This window comes from Periophthalmus magnuspinnatus, chromosome 22, assembly GCF_009829125.3.
Source record: "Periophthalmus magnuspinnatus isolate fPerMag1 chromosome 22, fPerMag1.2.pri, whole genome shotgun sequence".
Classification (NCBI taxonomy): Eukaryota; Metazoa; Chordata; class Actinopteri; order Gobiiformes; family Gobiidae; genus Periophthalmus; species Periophthalmus magnuspinnatus.
In genome coordinates this window covers 5697509-5713587 of record NC_047147.1, presented here as the reverse complement: position 1 = coordinate 5713587, position 16079 = coordinate 5697509, and the positions used below count along the sequence as shown (strand labels likewise).

The following is a 16079-nucleotide window of genomic DNA, read 5'->3' as shown; positions in this document are numbered from 1 at the left end:
AGATAAAACAGTTTGTGATCGGCTTAGTTTTAAAATGATTATAGACGGGATTGGTGTTCATCTACTCTCTCCTCCCTATCGCTCTCTATCTCTCTCTGTCTATCTTCCTCTCCCCCCTCTCTCTGTCTTTCTCTCACTGTCCTTCAGACTCTGTGTCTCTTTGTGTCTTTCTGACATGATGTGTGTATTTCTGTTCCTGTTTTGCTCCGACCCCGCTTCTACCCTGCTTCTCTGCCCTGGTACTGTCTTGGTTTTTCCCTGCTCTCCACGTTCCTGGATCCTGACCCACACCTGGCTTCCTGCTCACCATCAGATCAACCCTCAGTTTTGTGTCTTGTCTCAATCTGTACAATAAACACTGTAAATATTCCCCGAGTCTGCACTCTTTGGTCCACTACACCCACCGTTACGACACTTTCTCCGTCTCTGTGTGTGTGTGTGTGTCTCTGTGCGTGTCTCTCTGTCCCTCTCTCTCTCTCTCCCCTTCTCTTTATCTCTATCTCCCTCTCTCTCTGTCTCTTTTTCTCCCTCTGTCTACTTTCTCTCCCCTCCCTGTTTGTGTTACGCTCTCTCTCTCTCTCTGTCTGTTTCTCTGTGTGTCTCTATCGCTTTCTCTCTCTTTCTCCCTCTGTCTCTCTCTCTACTTCTCTCTTTCTCCCTCTGTCTACTCTCTCTGTCTCTTCCACCCCCTCTCTGTGTCCCCCTCTGTCTTTGTCTGTCCCTATCTCTTTCTCTCTCCTCCTCTTTCTCCCTCTATCTACTCTCTCTCTCTCAATCTCTTCTCTCTGTCTCTCTTTCTCTCTCTCCTCCTGTCTCTCCCTGTCTACTCTCTCTCACTCTGTCTCTGTTTGTCTCTCGCTCGCTCCTCCACCTCCTCTCTTTCCCCTCTCTCTGTTTACTCTCTCTTATTCTTATCATTCATCTGAACTATTTCACATTTTCCCTGGAAGTTTCTACCCTTCACCCTTTACTCTATACCTCTCTGTGTGTCTATCGCTTTCTCTCTCTGTCTCTCCCTCTCTTTCTCCCTCCATCTCTCTGTCTCTCCCTCTGTCTACTCTCTGTCTCTTCCACCCCCTGTGTCCCTGTGTCTCTTTCTCTCTCTCCTCCTCTCTTTCTCCCTCTATCTACTCTCTCTTTCAATCTCTTCTCACTCTCTCTCTCTCTCCTCTTCCTTCTCTCTTTCCCCTCTCTCTGTTTACTCTCTCTTTATTCCTATCATTCATCTGAACCATTTCACATTTCCCTGGAAGTTTCTACCCTTCACCCTTTACTCTATACCCATCACATTTAAACCACGCCACATTTAACCCCGTCACATTTAACCCTGTCACATTTAAACCACGTCACATTTAACCACGTCACATTTAAACCACGTCACATTTAACCCCGTCACATTTAACCCCGTCACATTTAACCCTGTCACATTTAAACCACGTCACATTTAAACCTCGTCACTTTTAAACCCGGTCACAATTAAACCACGTCACATTTAGACCTCGTCACATTTAAACACGTCACAGTCAAACCCCGTCATATTTAAATCCCGTCATATTTAAATCCCGTCACATTTAAACCCCGTCACATTCAAACCTTGTCACATTTAAACCCTCTCACATTTAAACCCTCTCACATTTAAACCCGTCACATTCAAACCCCGTCACATTCAAACCCCGTCACATTCAAACCCCGTCACATTTAAACCCCGTCACATTTAAACCCCGTCACATTTAAACCTCGTCACATTTAAACCTGGTCACAATTAAACCACGTCACATTTAGACCTTGTCACATTCAAACCCCATCACATTCAAACCCCGTCACATTCAAACCCCGTCACATTTAAACCCTCTCACATTTAAACCCCGTCACATTTAAACCCTCTCACATTCAAACCCCGTCACATTTAAACACCGTCACATTTAAACCTCGTCACATTTAAACCCCGTCACATTTAAACCTCGTCACATTTAAACCCCGTCACAATTAAACCACGTCACATTTAAACCCCGTCACATTCAAACCCCGTCACATTCAAACCCCGTCACATTTAAACCCCGTCACATTTAAACACCGTCACATTTAAACACGTCACATTTAAACCCCGTCACATTCAAACCCCGTCACATTTAAACCCCATCACATTTAAACCCCGTCACATTTAAGCATCATTTCTGTTGATACAAACGTGAGCATCTCCTTGAAGAAGATTGAGCTGCATAAATAAACAGTGTGAGCGTCTCGTAACAGAGGAGCGTTGTTTTGCCTGATAAAGAGATGCCAAACCGTGATACAAAACGATTCTGTCCAATAAAAGGAAATTCATTGGTCGTCTTTGAGCAGTGGCTCCGCACCGCTGGGCTCTGTGCTCACACAAAACAATCAGCACTTTTTAATGGACTCCGTGTCTGTGTCTGTGCAGAGACAAAGAAATTACAAATCAGCCATGTACTTTCTTCAGCCAATCAGGGAAATCACAGCTCCCAAACATCGAGCAAATGGCCCATAGCGACAAATGAAACTTGTTTAACTTTAAAACGACATTATGAAACAAAACTGAACAAATATGAAAGTCCTTTTGATGTTTTTACCTCCTCGAAAACAAACCTGGAGCTGCGTTTGTTTCATTCACACATGTTTGAGTAATCTTGCATTAACTGTCTGTCTACATCTCTGAAGCTCAAAATGCTCTGTACCTTTAGTTCACATGTGTCAAACTGAAGGCCCGTGGGCTAAATGTGGTCCGCCGTGTCATTTTATGTGGCCGCGATGGATGCAGATATAAGGCAGTTTACATGTTTGTGCTTCAAAGAGGAAAATCTGTATGTTTTTTTGTGTTTTGAGGCAGTGTTAGTTGTCAAAGAGTATAATCTACATCGACATTTTGACACCAAACACGGCGCTAAGTATGCAAAAGTTAGTCTGCAAGAAAAACAACAAATTGTCAATGAATTGAAAGAAGAAGCAGTGTTGAAGGTCTGTGAGTAGGTGTGCCCTGACCTGATACAGACTTTTAAAAATGTCAGTTTATCAGAGGATACGCAGCTACACAGATGTCATATTTTGAATAAGTAATAAATACAGAAACAATTATTTAGCAAGTTAAAAAGTAGTTTACCTTAGATTACATTTAGTTATGTTTATACTGCCTTAAATCTGGCTTTTTAAGGCAAGGCAAGTTTATTTGTATAGCACAATTCGTACACAAGGTAATTCAAAGTGCTTTAGAGAATAAGAAAGACATTAAAATCACACAAGAGTAATTGTTTTCCTGATGTGACTCAGTAAAAAAGAGTTTAACACCCCTGATTTAGTTCAGTAGAGATTGACAATTAAAGGTCTGAAATAATCCAAATGATTCTAGTTAAGGCGTATGAGTTTAAAAACACAGTGGAGAACTTCCTGTATTACCACATGATGACATCACAAGGTGGAACAGAGTGTTTTCAGTCTGAGAGAAGAACTCAGCCTAAATATGCTATGGTTTTGTGTGTTAAACATGTGTGAATGAGACAAAAAAAAAAAAAAAACTCTAGGTCTGTTTTTGATGGGGAAACAAGTCTGGCCATATCTCCAAAGCTTAAAACGCTCCGTTCCACCTCATGATGTCATGAAGTGGTAGTTTTCAAGTTAGCAGCTCCTTTTACCTTTAGTTCAGAAGAGATTGGGCAATTCAAAGTCTGAAATGATCCAAATGATCCTAGAAATGAAGGTGTGTGGAGTTTAAAAATACAGTAGAGCACTTCCTGTACCACACGATGACATCACAAGGTGGAACAGAGCGTTAAACATGTGCGAATGAAACAAATAATATGGGCCGTTTAAGGGGTGCACTAGCCTAAACTGTCAAGGATGAAAACAAACTAAACCTCGGTCTGAAAAAAGACTCTATTAAAATAAAATTTACTGAAGACCCGATGAACCTCGTTGTATTAGAATATTCCATATTATGGCATTAAATGTATTTGTCTCCATGGAGGAAAGCAGGAGACACCACCAGGCCAAGTTACAGTTACTTTTCACCAATAAAAAAACGACTGTTATAAAATAAGTGCTGGATAAGACTGTGCAGTGAAACGTCCCATGCAGAGCGTAACGTCTCCATGGGGACGAGCAGGCAGCTGAAAAGTTACGCAGTGAAACTTTAACCTCTCGTAGCAAGCATGAATGCAGTTTACTACCAGCTTTATTTTAGTTGCATTTTTATACGGCGCTTTTCCACCTTCAAGGCATCAAGAAACCACCCAATCACAAAACACACCACTGTAAAGAGCGGTTCGCACACCAACAACTCTTTGTCCAGTTGACAGATTTGAATTTTTCTTTTACTACATCTTCCCCAAGGACACAACGATAGTATTCATCTGTGGGAACTGGAATCACATCATCAGCCTGTGGGTCAGTGGATCTGTGGAGAGCAGGATTTGAACCAGCAACCTTCAGATCAGTGGAAAACACTCTACCAACTGAGCTGCAGCAATCATGCCTCAGGTGGAGAATTGGAATAAGGCTCGCATTATGTCCAAATGAGGAATGTATGAATTAAAAACAAAACAAAAAAGCAACTATATAGTTGTATTTATTATGATTATTATTATGATTATTATTATTATTATTATATTTTTTATGTATGAATTTTGTAAATGACAAAACAAGAACTATATATATATTTTTTTTTTTATTATTATTATGATTATTAATTTATGTATTTATTTTTATGTGTGAATTTTGTAAATGTGTGAAACTGGAAAAGTGGTCTGTAAATGTCTTGGCTAAGGTTCCAGTCTGGTACAAAATGAACAGAAAAAACACAAAACAGCTGAAATATCACTTTATAATACAGTATTTACCGTATTTCCTTATTTGTACTATTGCACTATAAACCAGTTTACTCCATTATATTCTAAATGATCTCATCTCCACAACAACAATGTGACTATTACACATTCTGTCCTTGCCTCTGCATTTACTCATGCGTTCTGTGGAGATGTAAAAATGCACAGTATGAAAACGCAGAATTTAAAAATAAAACAGTTTAGGAGATGGACGTGGAGCAGGTGCCGGGAAGAAACCCAAGGATCCGCCCAGTACGAGAAGGAGGGACTTTTGCTTTTCATAAGAATAACTCCCAGAAGAGCTATAAACAGAGAGAAAAACAGAAAAACGTGCTCCTCCCAAATGCTTAGACAGTGATGGTGCAAGCTCAACTCCTGTTACTGTAATTCAGAAAGAGATATACACGATTCTCATTTATTTATACTGCACAGGAATGCACTGAACACGTACTTTAGAGGCTACTTTCATTTTCAATTAGAGCTGTGAAAGCTGCTATAACTACACTGCTGCTGTTGGTACTTTAAATACATTCACTATAGAAGGTAATTATACGTAAGGTTCATGTATTTTCTTATTTTTATTTAGCAAAGTGAAGAGAAAGTTATAAAATCAAACAGTGAACAGATACAAGTTGATGAAATATGACAAACAGGCAGAACCAAGCTTCATATTTTATTAGTAATTTGTTTATTTGTGGAGCACAGTTTGTACAGTGTGTCGTTAAAGCTGCACTGTGTGACTTTTCTGCGGGTTTGCCATCTGCTTTTCATCATGACTTACTTTGGCTAAACATGTCTATAAGCGTTTATCAATTAGTTGCATGGTTTTATTGCTCGAAATACCTCCAGAAACATGCATTTTTACTGTGAGCAGCGTTGCCTCTCCGCAGATCTGACCTGTAACTTGGCTTAAGGTGAGGGTTAATGTTAGGGTCATGGTCACGTTTTTAAACGAGCAATGAGAAGGTGGAAAAGTGCTGTTCACACATGCATTCATACATCAGTGTACGCAGACACTGAGGGCGACTGAGGTTGGGCTCAAGGACACGACAACAGGATTAATCTGTGGGAGCTGGAATCGCACCGACAACTTTTGGATCAGTGGACAAACACTACAATAACTGAGCTACTGTGGATAGGCTATAGATATGTTTAATTTCATCCTGTTTCATACTCAAAACAATAACATCTCCATGGAAACAAGCATGTGGTGGACCCATCGGAAAAGTTATATAGTGCAACTTTAAATGTTTTAATAGTGTTATTTTAATTTTTCAAATGTGTAGTTCCTATTTTCATTTATCTATTTATGAATTTATGTATGTATGTATTTTTTTTTTCATTTAATGTATTTATTTATTGATGATTTATGCATGTATGTATTTATTTATTTTTATTTTTATATATATATATATATATATATATATATATATATATATATATATATATATATATACATATATATATATATAATATATATACATATTTATTTATAAATTTATGTATGTGTGTATTTATGAATTGATTTATGTATGAATTTATTTAATTATGTGTTTATATATTTATTTTTTTATTTATGATTTTTATTTATTTTTTTATTTTTTTATTTATTTTTTTTGAGACATGATTGTGTTTGACTTCACTTCTTCTCCAGTAGGTGGCAGCATTCCTCTGTCCAGTTGAACTCTGCTGATCCACTTTGTTCCACAGATGAAAGAGGCAGTGCTTTTGTCTGATAAAAACATTCCCAGAGATATTTTTTCTACTTCCTTTTTGTGAAACGCTTCTGATTGGTCCAAAGTCAAATCTGAACACTTTTTTTTAGCAGCTGCCTTTCCCTTATAAACGCTGCAAAGATGAGAAAGTCTTATTCTTTGAAACAGCAGCTTTTCCAGAAGGAACAAGGGACTTAACCAACTCACTCACGTTCACTCACTCAAGGGACGAGAAAACAGCTGGACATTAACGGCACCAAACTGTTTTTTCTATTTATTTTACAACTTTTTGAAAGCACAGTTACTTTTGGCGCTATGGCGAACACCTGTCTCCAACTCACCGGGTTTGTCCTGGGTTTTCTGGGCTGGTTGGGCATTGTGATAGCCACAGCCACGAACGACTGGGTGATTAACTGTAAATATGGACTAAACACGTGTAAGAAGATGGACGAGCTGGGCGCCAAAGGGCCGTGGGCGGACTGCTTAATATCCTCCGGGACCAACCACTGCGTCTTCCTTACGCAGCTGCTGGACCTGCCAGGTACGCACGGATAAGTACGCACAGCCAAGTACACACAGCCAGTACGCACGGATAAGTACGCACAGCCAACTACGCACAGCCAAGTACACACGGCTAAGTACGCACGGCCAAGTACGCACGGCCATTTACGCACGGCCATTTACGCACAGCCAAGTACGCACGGCCAATTACGCACGGCCAGGTACGCATGGCCCAATACGCACGGCCAAGGATGAGACAGGACAGGTTGGGTGGAAGTTTGGACCAAATGTTGTTAGTATGAAAGTATAAAGAAAACAAATGACTCAGGATTTAAAGAACTGTAGCATAGAGGTGGATTAAATACTCAGTTTTGTTGCTTAAAAATACAGATACAGAGGTAAAAAGGCACTCAGGTAAACGTAAAAAGTATAACATGAAATCATCTAGAAGTAAAAGTACTAGAGTTTAGGAGTAAAAATGCAAGAAGTAAAAGTATTTCACGCAAGTGCTGTTTATTTGTTTAAGTGTAATTGTAGTGATATTGATTTAAGAGTTATACAGACTTTGATCAATAGTAGCAAAACAAAACTTCTTAATTCTTTTTTTGTTTTTCTGCTTGGTTTTTTGAGGGTTTTTTGAGTCAGGATGTTTCCACGAATATAGTAAAAATAACCCCTCAAATCATATGAAAAGTACTTTATACTTTTCAGTCCTGTTCATAAATGTAGTGGAGTAGAAAGTACAGACACTGCTCTCAAATGTAGTGAAGTAAAAGTAAAAAGTATCCACTGTATCCACTGTAAAACTCTACTTGCCGTAAAGTACAGTACTTTAGTTCTTGTACTTCGTCACCTTTCAACACTGTCAAGTCTGGATTTATGTAAAGTAGAGAATAAGGATTTTCCATATGCCATAAATACTATGGTTTCATTACTGCTGTAACTACTCCACTCCCAATGTAAAATTAGCGTCTGAGATCAAAATATAACCACATATTAAAGTCTACAATGGTGGGTATGTTATGATTATCAAATAAATAAATGTAAAGTACTACTTTGATTTCCTCAAAAGGAGCAATTATTTTAACAATATCATCTTCTAAGGACTTTCTCAATGCAGAATGTGCCACAGGTTTCATTAAAGTACAACTACTACAGAGGCTACTGAGTATTTTATGTTTATCCAATGTCTAATAAGAATCAGTGGAATTACATTAGTTACTCTACATTAGGGAAGGTCAAAGGTCACATTTTAAACACACCCAGGAGTGTTTGAACTAATATAACTAATATTTTTCTCTTTTTTTTGCAGAATAAGATATTTTATTGTCTGTTCAAAAAGTGCAGTATTTGTGATTTGCTGATTGCGTGGTCTCTTCTGTGTTTGCAGCGTACATCCAGACGACCCGCGCGCTCATGATCATGGGGTCGTTCTTGGGGCTGCCCGCGGTCGGGGTCATCCTCATGTCTCTGCCCTGCATCAACCTCGGCAACGAACCACAGAGATCCAAGACCCAGCGCACGGTCATCGGAGGAATCATCCTACTCATAGTCGGTCAGTACTACTACTACTGATACTACTACTGATACTACTACTGCTGCTGCTACTAATAGATGGTAGATAGATGGTAGTAGTAGTGGTAGATGGTAGTAGTAGTAGTAGTAGATGGTAGTAGTAGTGGTAGACGTGGCGGTCGTAGTAGTAGTAGTAGTAGTAGCAGCAGTAGTAGTGGTGGTAGTAGCAGTTGGTAGTAGTAGTAGTGGTAGATGGTAGTAGTAGTAGATGGTAGTAGTAGTAGTAGTAGTCATACTGGTAGTAGTACTGGTAGACGGTGTTAGTAGTAGTAGTAGTACTGATAGACGGTGTTAGTAGTAGTAGTGTTAGTAGTAGTAGTAGTAGTACTGGTAGACGGTGTTAGTAGTAGTAGATGGTAGTAGTAGTAGTAGTAGTAGTCATACTGGTAGTAGTACTGGTAGACGGTGTTAGTAGTAGTAGTAGTACTGATAGACGGTGTTAGTAGTAGTAGTAGTAGTAGTACTGGTAGACGGTGTTAGTAGTAGTAGTAGTACTGATAGACGGTGTTAGTAGTAGTAGTAGTAGTAGTACTGGTAGACAGTGTTAGTAGTAGTAGATGGTAGTAGTAGTAGACGGTGTTAGTAGTAGTAGATGGTAGTAGTAGTAGACGGTGTTAGTAGTAGTAGCAGTAGTAGTAGTAGTAGTAGTAGCAGTAATAGTAGTAGTAGTAGTAGTAGTAGTAGTAGTGCTGGTAGACGGTGTTAGCACAGGTGTTGTTGTTTCATGCTCAAACCCGATCCCCATGACACTGACCCCTCACGACCCCAAATGAGAAGCAGCTGACGGGTGAGGATGTTCAAAATGGCCGCCTTCCTTCCCGCACAGAGATGCACTGACACGGAGACCCCCACCACATTCCTCCCTCCCCCAACCAAACACACGTCCACGCCCTAGTGGTCAAGTCCATCGACATGGAAACTCTCAGCTGACCCCTTTGCTGTTTTATAAATGCAGCTTTTTCCAGTGTTTTTGTCAAAGGAAAAACTCAAACACCTGTGTCCAGATCTGTGTTTTTCCATTGACTGTTGTTGACATTAATAGCACAGACTGTTCCAATTCAAACAGGGACTCGCTCTGTGTCTCGTACGAACAACATCAATAGATTTAGTGTGAAATAGAAGTTTAAATTCAAGTCTTTTGTGTCTATATAAGTCAGCCTGTTACGGAGCCCGGCGTAGGACATCTGCAAAATATAATATTAATGCATGACCACAAGATAATATCACATTCCCACATGTTTATTTCAACTTTTTACGGCTTAAATCTCATCATATCGCCAAAAATAACCAAAAATGCCCCAGTAATGTGAAGAAAATGTGCACACGATAAATACTGACCCCAAAAAATATAGTTCCAGCTTTTACATATTGAACGATAAGTCTATATATTGATTTTCGTGACAGTCTACGGAGCCCCACTGATGACAGAAAGGACAAGAATAATATTTACAAAATAAAGAATATATTATCTTGAGGGAACGGCATAGTTATCTTGAAGGAATGACATAATTATCTTGAGGGAACGAGATATTATCTTAACGGAACGACTTTATTATCACGAGGGAACGAGATATTTAGATTTTTTTAAGTTAAATATCTTGTGCGCTCATGAAAATATGTACATATAAATTATTATGTTCCTTCAAGATAATGATTATGTCCTTCCCTTAAGATAACATATTTTTATTATTTATTTTGTTAATATTATTCTTGTCCTTTCTGTCATCTGTGGGGCTCCGTAGACTGTCATGAAAATCAATATATCGACTTATTGTTCAATATATCAAAGATGGAACTATATTTTTTGGGGTCAATATTTATCGTGTGTATATTTTCTTCACACTACTGGGGTATTTTTGTATATTTTTGGCGATATGATGAGATTTAAGCTGTAAAAGTTTGAAATAATAACTTCTATGACTCATTACATATGCAAACTAATCCCTAAAGTGTTTAATTTTAACAATATTGTAGATTTAGAATAGTTTTTGTGGTTTAAATCGACTCTTGGCTTATTGTGTCAGTGGTGTAAATTAGTTGCAGTATTAGCGTTTATCGTCTATATTTACTTCAGTGATATACTAAAGTACTAAAGTAAGTGTAGTATCTTATTGTAGAAGTGGAAACTCTTGGTGTTTAATCCGTCACCCAACCAGTTGATCCAAAGTACACAGGAGTAGTGTCACGATACTAAAACTTCAAACTCGATTTCAATACTTAGGAATAGCCTCAATACTACAAAGGTCCATTTCTGCAAGTATCTTTTAGTGACGTATTCTACCTTCCTGCAACGGATAGTACCAGCCTTCTATAGATAGTACCTTTCTTGGGGTATAAGTACTGGAAAAACTCCCTTGAATCCCTGATCAGATAAACTTCTTTCAACTCTCTACCTGGTCTGCAATCGCTTCCTTCACATTACATCTAGTTTCAGCTCTAGTTTTAGTATCGAGTAGTATCTGATTTTAGATACTTTTGGGTAGGACTCTCGCTGAAGGATTTACTTTAGTCCTTCATTTTTCCTACTCCAAAAAACTAAGGGTTAAAGTTAAACTAAGGGTCCAAAAACCGTAGACTTTTACCACAGGATTCAATCAACAATAATAATGTTTTTCTGCTCCACAGGCGCGTGTGGGTTGGTCTCCACAGTCTGGTTCCCCATCGGAGCGTACCAGGAGCAGGGTATGATGGCGTTCGGCTTCTCGCTGTACGCCGGCTGGATCGGGACCATCTTCGTCCTGCTGGGGGGGTGCATGCTGACCTGCTGCGTCTCCGAGTCCCACTCACGCGCCTACCAGGACAACAACCGATTCTACTACTCCAAAAACGGCACCAACAGCAGCGTCCCGGGAGCGCCGTCGGCCAATCACGCCAAGAGCGCGCATGTCTGATTGGATTAAAGTACTGTGTAGTGATTCAGAAGTGTTTTATACAACTTTTTGAGTGTTTGGGGTTTCAAAGTACAAGAAGCAAAGAAAAAAACTTGGACTTTTACCGCAGGATTCAATCAACAATAATCAAGTAGACTACAAAAAAACACGAATCTCTTTTGGACTTTCCATGGGTTTCAGAATGATGAAAAATCTGGACTGTTGCCATAGCGAATATCAACTTTTTCGCTAATTCAGAAGATACTGTATTTGGTCTTTCAAAGCACAAGAACCAAAGCGAAAAACTTGGACTTTTACCACAAGATTCAATCAACAATAATAAAGTAAACTCTGCTCGTACGTTACAAAAAACATGAATCGCTTTTGGACCATCCATGGGTTTCAGGACGATGAAAAATCTGGACTGTTGCCATAGCAAATATCAATTTAAAAATAAATATTATACCTTTTCGATGGGGAAAGTCTTAGTTTCTTAACCGTGACTAAACAAGGCCTGAACCAACTGGACTAAACCCAATATAAACCAGCGCCAAATGAAAACAAATCCTGTCCTTAAATCAAATTCGGACCAAGACTGAACCAGGTCTAAACGAGGACTAAACCAGGTCTAAATTAGGACTAAACCAGGTCTAAATGAGGACTAAACCAGGTCTAAATGAGCCCTGAACCAACTGGACTAAACCCAATATAAACCAGCGTCAAATGAAAAGAAGTCCTGTGCTTGCATCAGATCCGGACCAAGACTTGAATCAGGTCTAAATGAGGACTGAACCAGCTCTAAACGAGGACTGAACCAGGTCTAAACGAGGCCTCAATCCAGGACTAAGCCAGATCTCAACCAGGACTTGTTCCAGCTAAAGCACTGAAGAAGCCCACTAAGAAATACTGCAAAATCATTTCCTCCAAACATTTCATTTTTCACACATTTTACTTCTGGAGTTTGTTCTTTGATCGACTGCCCTCTCGCTCTTGTAGGTCTTGAGAAAAACGGTCTGCGGTTAGATGTTTTTACGATAATGTTATATTTTGTGATTACTTTTTGATATATTTTGCTGTTTTCGACGGTTTATTACGATGAAGAATTCCTCGGAGTCTTGAGTAGATTCAGCTTTTGAATAATAGGCTTCATTAAAAGGCGTTGCACTGTTTTTCTTTGAGATGAGCAAAGTATATTTCAAAATAAAAGTCTTTCTGCGATGTATGTACTGGGTGTAATGTTACGTAATGGAGTCGAGGCCATGCACTGACCCAAAGTACTTTATCATTAGATGTAAAACAGTTTTAACGTAACAGAAAGTTTTGTAATATGTACTTTTTGCCATCCAAACTCCAAAGATATGTATTTAAGTTTTGTTTTTCTTCATTAACAACATCAAGATCACATGTACTGTCAATTGTTTTGCTGTTTTACTATGTTTTTTCTTTGTTAAAGTTGATTATGAAGCTATTTCCAAAACTATAAGCAGGCAGTATTATAATAAAAGCAGTTTACACGTTCAAATATCAGTTGTTTTGACTCTAACTTCTTTATAAATATGCAATACTTTCTCATAAGGCATAGCAAAAACAAGCACCGTGTTTTCTGGAGTATAAGTCGCGTTTTTTTCATAGTTTGCGGGGTGTGACTCATACTCAGATGTGATTTATAAGTGAAATATGTGGGTTTTTTTCTTCATTATTTTGCATTTTTTGGCTGGTGCGACTTTTACTCCTGTGCGACTTATACTCCTGTGCGACTTATACTCCAGAGCGACTTATACTCCAGAGCGACTTATACTCCAGAGCGACTTATACTCCAGAGCGACTTATACTCCTGTGCGACTTTTACTCCTGTGCGACTTTTTCTTCAGAGCGACTTATACTCCTGTGCGACTTATACTTCAGAAAATACAGTACTTTGACTACTTTAAGAATGAAATTTCCATGATATAAAGGTACATCAACAAACGTGGCAAAAGTTCTGTTTTTTTTTTTGTGGTATTTTTGCAAGTGCAGATTCAGTTTAAATCGTGTTTGCCAAACCCAGTGTTGTATAATGATTAATTCTGTAAACTGAACTGATAAAAAAATGTCCTGTTTGTCCTCCTTTGCCCACAGCCTGTATACTTGGATAGATGTATTGCAGTATTTGTACACTGCATCATTCGAGTGTGTGATGAGTGAGCGCTCCTGTGGTCCCCCTGAGTCGCCCTCAGACGTCTGATCTTTTTTTATTTATTCTACGGTTGATTTTCTACAATAAACAATGACAATGAGCACATCTTGTTTGCTATTGTTGTATTATTTATTATTTTTGTATTATTTATATGCTTTTCAGGAACACTCAGTAATATATTAGCAAATCTCTAGAGTATTTTGTTGGATTCTGTGGTATTTCAAGATGTAAAATGAAGATACTACAGTAACTTCAGTGAAAAAAAAAAGGACAAATAAGGACGACTGTAGCTCAGTGGCTCAGTTGGTAGAGTATTTGCCCACTGACCGACAGTTTGGGGGTGCAATTCCAGCTCCCATAGGTGAATACTGCTGTGTCTGTGTACTCTGCGTATTCTGGAGTATAAATATGCGTGAGTGGGTCCTTGACGTAAAGCACTTCATGGCCACATATGAAAACATTAAATCTTGAACTTTGAACTTTACTTTTGCCGTAATTTGAATGTTCACCTTTTTTTTCCAGTAATATCTCGTTTATTCACGGGTTTTGTATCAAACATGTCAACAAAATTAACCAATAAGTGTGTCAAATAATCAGTGGCTAGTACACAGTGTTGGGTAGTAACTCAACACATGTATCTAAAGTACGTATTCTGAATAGTGATTATGATTAACTGTGTTTGTGTTCAGTTACTTTTTCATTTGCTGGTACTCAGAATGCAGTTACTTTCCTAAAATCTAAGGAATAAAGTGCAGTAGTACTAGTTTTAGGTTTCAAACTGTACAGTATGAATGAGGAGAAGATAAAACACAGCTCTTGTCGTGAGGCGTGTGTGTTTTTACGTCTCCAGTGAGTGAAAACTAACGCTGTGACAAACTTAAAGCTGATCCTACTGCGTCTTTACACTATAATTGAAATGCAAGTTGATGTAAAAGTATTCAAAGTATTCAGAGTGCAGTACTCTGATTGGGCCTTGTATCAGAATGCTTTACAAAATACATTTTAACAGAGGTATTCAGTAGTCTGTAACTAAATACAAACATTTTCATAATATTCTTCCCTTCACTGCAAATACACACGACCAACTGTGGCTATTTTTACTCATAAAATACATTTTTCATATATAAAAAAAAAAAAACACATTAAAATGATAAAAAAGCAGCACACTTTATTAAATATGTATTTTTAGTGTTGACCTGCAGTGTCTGGTCTTGTTTAGATTCACTCTGTGACTAAGAGTCATGTTTTTACTTTCACTTTTAGAGAAGAGACGATGGAGAGAACAAAAAGAAAAACAGGTCCATGTGTTTTTTACAGTGTATCAAATATGAGCGACCTTGAGAGACAAAAACACAAGAATGTCCCAGAATGCAACAGGGTGTACGCCCTCCCCCTGAACGAGCGCATCACACAGGAGAGAGAGAGGGGAGGGAGGAGAGGAGGAGAAAGAGAGAGAGAGGAGAGGAAGAGAGGGGGGAAGAGAGAGAGAAGGGAGGGAGGACAGGGGGAGAAAGAGAGAGAGGAAGGAGGGAGGAGAGGAAGGAGGGAGGAGAGGAAGGAGGGAGGAGAGGAAGGAGGGAGGAGAGGAAGAGAGGGGGGTGAAAGAGAGAAAGAAGGGAGGGAGGACAGGGGGAGAAAGAGAGAGAGGAAGGAGGGAGGAGAGGAAGGAGGGAGGAGAGGAAGAGAGGGGGGTGAAAGAGAGAGAGAAGGGAGGGAGGAGAGGGGGAGAAAGAGAGAGAGGAAGGAGGGAGGAGAGGAAGGAGGGAGGAGAGGAAGGAGGGAGGAGAGGAAGGAGGGAGGAGAGGAAGAGAGGGGGGTGAAAGAGAGAAAGAAGGGAGGGAGGACAGGGGGAGAAAGAGAGAGAGGAAGGAGGGAGGAGAGGAAGGAGGGAGGAGAGGAAGAGAGGGGGGTGAAAGAGAGAGAGAAGGGAGGGAGGAGAGGGGGAGAAAGAGAGAGAGGAAGGAGGGAGGAGAGGAAGGAGGGAGGAGAGGAAGGAGGGAGGAGAGGAAGAGAGGGGGTGAAAGAGAGAAAGAAGGGAGGGAGGACAGGGGGAGAAAGAGAGAGAGGAAGGAGGGAGGAGAGGAAGGAGGGAGGAGAGGAAGAGAGGGGGGTGAAAGAGAGAGAGAAGGGAGGGAGGAGAGGGGGAGAAAGAGAGAGAGGAAGGAGGGAGGAGAGGAAGAGAGGGGGGTGAAAGAGAGAGAGAAAGGAGGGAGGAGAGGATGGGAGGAGGAGTGGGGGGGTGACATTGAGAGAGACAGGGAGAGAAAGAGTGAAGGAGAGAGAGAAAGGAGGGAGAGGGGGATGGGGGTGAAAGAGAGAGAAATGAGGGATGAGAGGAGTAAAGGAGGAGAGGGTGTGAAAGAGAGAGAGACAGGGAGACAAAAAGTGAAAGCGAGAGAAAGCTAAA

General features: G+C 39.7%; 1 protein-coding gene across 1 annotated transcript; it reads left to right on the top strand.

Annotated features, from left to right (window-relative positions):
* The first annotated feature begins 6704 nt into the window (after window positions 1-6704).
* cldn11a (claudin 11a) lies at window positions 6705-13776 on the top strand. The gene is made up of 3 exons (XM_033988462.2): window positions 6705-7091; window positions 8442-8606; window positions 11252-13776. The coding sequence occupies exons 1-3, from the start codon at window positions 6866-6868 to the stop codon at window positions 11515-11517; spliced, it is 657 nt and encodes a 218-aa protein (XP_033844353.1). The 5' UTR covers window positions 6705-6865; the 3' UTR covers window positions 11518-13776.
* Window positions 13777-16079: the final 2303 nt, after the last annotated feature.

Coding starts and splice junctions, on each gene's coding strand:
- cldn11a (XM_033988462.2), top strand. CDS start 6,866: ATGGCGAACACCTGTCTCCAACTCACCGGGTTTGTCCTGGGTTTTCTG. Junction 7,092..8,441: donor GCAGCTGCTGGACCTGCCAG/GTACGCACGGAT, acceptor CTGTGTTTGCAG/CGTACATCCAGACGACCCGC. Junction 8,607..11,251: donor AATCATCCTACTCATAGTCG/GTCAGTACTACT, acceptor TCTGCTCCACAG/GCGCGTGTGGGTTGGTCTCC.